Source organism: Amphimedon queenslandica, unplaced genomic scaffold (genome assembly GCF_000090795.2).
Source record: "Amphimedon queenslandica unplaced genomic scaffold, v1.1 AMPQUscaffold_12158, whole genome shotgun sequence".
NCBI classification, from domain to species: domain Eukaryota; kingdom Metazoa; phylum Porifera; class Demospongiae; order Haplosclerida; family Niphatidae; genus Amphimedon; species Amphimedon queenslandica.
The window spans coordinates 11,486-15,990 of record NW_003547603.1 but is presented as its reverse complement, the minus strand read 5'-3'; the positions used below and the strand labels follow the sequence as shown (position 1 = coordinate 15,990).

General features: G+C 37.4%; 1 protein-coding gene across 1 annotated transcript in view; it reads left to right on the top strand.

Annotated features, from left to right (window-relative positions):
- The first annotated feature begins 3,445 nt into the window (after nt 1–3,445).
- The window catches only part of LOC109588327 (uncharacterized), a 2,415-nt gene continuing 1,355 nt past the window's right edge, over nt 3,446–4,505 (top strand). The window contains exons 1-2 of the mRNA XM_020004502.1: nt 3,446–3,887; nt 3,949–4,225. Coding sequence (XP_019860061.1) covers nt 3,468–3,887; nt 3,949–4,225 — 697 coding nt within the window. The 5' untranslated portion in view covers nt 3,446–3,467. The remainder of the gene's footprint in view (nt 3,888–3,948; nt 4,226–4,505) is intronic.

Sequence of the window (4,505 nt, the reverse complement as noted above, 5' to 3'; positions counted from 1 at the left end):
TATCACCGTCGTCCTTCCGATAGGGGAACTGGATCGTAGAATTGACTGTTGACAACAAATTCAGGTTGGGGAGTCGATACTCCAAATATCTTTTTGAATGAAATAGGTCAAAGACCTTCCTCTCTCTCAACAGTACCAACAACAGTCGTCACTCTTCACTCGTGACAAAAATAATAAAATGGTTGTATTTATAGTTTGACAATCCATGAATAATAATTATTAATAATCACTAATAATCGATAATTAATCATCAGGAATCTTGAAGATTCCACAGTATCTATGGTCACACTGACCAAGCCGACGGTCGCCCTTTGAACAAGTTGATGTAGGGCAGTCTACCAGACTCTCTCCCCACCACCCCCAAGTCAAAAAGGGGAGGAGTCTGGCTACGCGAGACTAATGAATAATTATGAGAATAGAGACTTCTTTGTGATTTTTTGGCTAAATACCCTGTACTAAAGTACTGGGACAAGAGCCTGAGGATGCATGAGGACTATGCCAATATCCTGTGGAAAACCGTCATAAAATGGCAGATCAAATTAAGCAATAGTCAGGCACAATGTCTAAACACTGCTTGAGTGTAATTCAGGCTCCGCATGCACACGTTACAAAATGAAAAAATCAAAAACAAACAAAACCATAACTTGACACACTTCAAAAAATCTAAAAAAAGAAAAACTAATCTCACCTTTAGCCTGTACATCTGCAGGAATCTTACTCACATCCAGTATAAACCTCTTTAGCTGATAATTGCTTGCGTCATAGAACTACTTACGGTAGAGGGCGTGGTTACACGAGAAATAATTTCGAAAAATTTTAAAGCAGCCATTTTGGACGGCAACATGGCTAGTAGATATCAGATAAAGATAGATCTCCTGTTTAATAATTCGTCTTTATCTCCTTTGGATCCTCTTCAGGTTCCAGATATAGATTGGATTGATGACCCTAGGAAATGGCCTAAACTAGAATTTGGCCAAATGTATCTATACTTGATAGAACTTCACCTCAGTGGCCAATTCACTAAAGAGAAGCTCAAAGCATACAAAAGTCTTCAGGCATACAATTATTATATAAGGTTTGTTTGTTTTATAGTGTATTATGAACATTTTATATTAAAATTAAAAATATAGTGGATGGGTGCAGACTGTCTTCTTGTTCTTTATTCCTGGAACTGACAAATGCATACTGAAGGCCAAAGTAAAGCCATCTCAAAGAATGAACGACCATCCTCACATAGCTTGGGTTGGTCTGCAGCTGAATGGAGACATCATAAATGCTCATTGCTCTTGTATGGCTGGGTGAGTGACTACTGTTTACATATCTAACATTAAAGAATTCATCTATAAGAGGGTGTCTTGAAATAGTTGATTTAAAAAGAGGTTTTAACTGATTGAAGAGGCATAAAAATAGTTTGTATGTTGGAAGTCCTGTGTAGAAATTTGTTTTATTGTCATTGTCCTTAATGCTGCTTGCCCCAAATGAATGGCGTTCCAACTTGAAATGTAAAATCTCATTGTTTGCTTTTAATGCTAAGATAGAACGACTATTACTGAAGTTCAGCCATTGTGCTTGACTATTGGATGACTTTAGCATTGCATTTTCCTGTGTGAGTAAAGATATCTTCTCCTGCATTGACACATGTTTCCTCTCATATCTTGTAATGGTCTCCTTTAGTTGCTCAATTTCAAGTTGATACTCTCCTATTTCAATCTCTTTCGACTCCAATTCTAAGTCAATTTCATGTATCCTTCCCGTATAAGTAGCCTCTTGACTGCTTTCTTCATCAATACTTTGTTCCTCTCGATCACCACTGTTGACCAATGTAAAATCGCTTTCTTCCAGATAGTTATCAGTGTCACAATCAAGTTCTTCCTCACTTAGATTCAAATTTTCAAATTCGTCGTCATACTTATAATCTTCAGATTCATCCACACTCACTTCTTCAAAGTTGCTGGCAGTAAAGTTATTGCTTATATATTCAGTGTTGATCAAATCTCCCCATTCACATTCAGCATTAATCATTTCTCCATGTTCATTGTTGAGCATATATACATGTTTGTCATCCATCATATCTTCAAATTCATACACATCGTCAACCGTATCTCCATTATCATATTCATCATCGATCATCTCTCCATCATCATATTCAGTATCGATCAGATCTCCCCATTCACATTCAGCGTTGATCATTTTGCCATGTTCATTGTTGAGCATATGCACATGTTCGTCATCGATCATCTCTCCATATGCATACATATCGTCATATTCATATTCGTCGTATTCATCATCATATTCAAGTATCTCTCCATTATCATATTCATCGTCATTAGCATCATCATGACTGTCAAGAACCTCATCACAATTACCAGTATCTGTGGCACTTTCCTTATCAGAAACTCTAGATACCCTTTTCCTACAGAAAACAATATGTAAAAGATTCATACGACCAATCCCTCACTTGTCAATTTTTCTAGTTAAAATACGATGATAAAAAAATTGTTCTTTGCGTCTAGATATGTTTCTTTTATAGCGGAGTAGCTGCCCAGCTCCTTTTACTGGATTATTAAAAACAAACAAAGTAGGAATATAATCTGGATGACTAGGGTCTTTAGAGTGTTTCCCTACAAAAGCAAAATATGATATCCATGGCTGGCTCAGCCTGTATGTATGTATAATACCTGTGATAAAGTGAGCACTGCAGAGCCTTGAATACTCAGAAGGGACCCAGTTTTTCCTTTTAATAGCTGCAATCCACTTATTTCGTCTCTCTTTGTCCATTGGAAATCTAAAAAACCTAATTCCAGCTTTTCCTTGGCGATTAGTACATCCAAATGCACAGCAGTGAAACACCATGTTGCCGTCCAAAATGGCGGCATCTAACCACACCCCTAATTACCCCGCCCATGCCGTATGTATTCTTATATGTAAGCAATTATCACTTGAGGAGGTCTATAAGAATTCCATTACAATTAATACAGTTAGCCTCTTCAGTAATTTCTATACCACTAGGTCTTCTTCTACAATGTATAAACATGTCACAGCATTTTATAAACAATGATACGTACCACAAAATTTCTAGGATGAGTTTTAGCTTTAAAACTTTAGATTCTGAGTAGTATTTGCTGGACAGAAACTCCGCCATTTTTAATTTCTGCACTTTACACCATGCCTACATAACATCATAAAATTAACTCTTTGTTTACTCAATTTAAATTCAGCTTTTTTGGAGGACGAGACTAGTCTGGCGGTGCCAGACTCCACCCCTTTCTGACATTTAGACGGCGGGGTAGGAGTCTGGTTCCATTCCATTCCTCAACTCGTGCAGCTTAATTATAGTGACGTAATAATTATAGTGTAGTGACGTAATAATTGATTGGTTATAATGCTAAATAATTTGACCACGCCCGAACCATGCGGGCGGGCCTGCATGCAACTGTTGTTAACTTGTTGTGTTGTAGCTAGCTGCTATGGCTTGTATAATCTGTGCTAAGGCAACTGTACCTCAGAGAAGAGCAATACTGCAGTCCAAGTGTAATTCCCAGCTGATTCCTGCACTTTCTTATTTAATCGAAAAGGTTCTTCAGACGGAAGAAAGTCCTACAGTAGTAGATGTACACAATCTTCTCGTATCAGACAAGGCTGGAACACTTACTTACCTCTGTTCTAAATGCTGCACTAAGCTATCTCATTTTAGTGATGTAGAAAAGAAGCTCATTGATTCCCTGAAGGAAGGAAACATTACCAATAGAATTGCTGGTTTGGTGGCACACACTAGTCAGGCTCAATCTGCTCAGAATGATCAGCCTGGGTCCCAGCCTGCTAAACGAAATCTAGAAGAACAGCACACACCAACATCAAAGAAACAGAAAAGAGCTGCTCCATTATCAGTAAGAGTTAAATTTTCCTTGGTATAGTATCAAATTCATTCTCACCACTTAATTTTATTAGGTTGTCGTTGGATACAAGTCCCAACCAAGAACCCATGTTCCTACTCCTAGACGTGGTAAAATTGTTCATTTGGTTGTAAGAGGCACACCATCATCTGTTGCTAAGCAGATACTAAAGCACCCTAATTACTCTTCGAAAATGGTCGAAGAAATTTGGAAGATGATTAAGAAGGAGCTGACCACTTTATGTTCTGATAACGCCAATTCAATGCTTCTAAGGTCCAGTAATAAATCTGATCTAATGCAATTTACATGGGATCAATTCTTATCTGAAGTTGGTGTTTATGCTCCTTCTCTTTTGAAAATTCTTTCTTTGGCTCTGCACAAAAATCAATCTTTAACAAGCAGTTGTTTCCCTGTTTTGGGAATGGTGATGTCCATGCTGTGTTGCTTCAGAAGGAGGAATATGAATATTGTTCAAAAAATCATTTCCTTAATTTTATATTCTGGACATTGCTCAAAGCAGGTTTGTTAGTTGTCATTGACCCCAATTTCATTACAGCAAATATTCTGTAGGTTTATAATCACTTAAATTATTTGTCTGTCAGTGTTTCATAT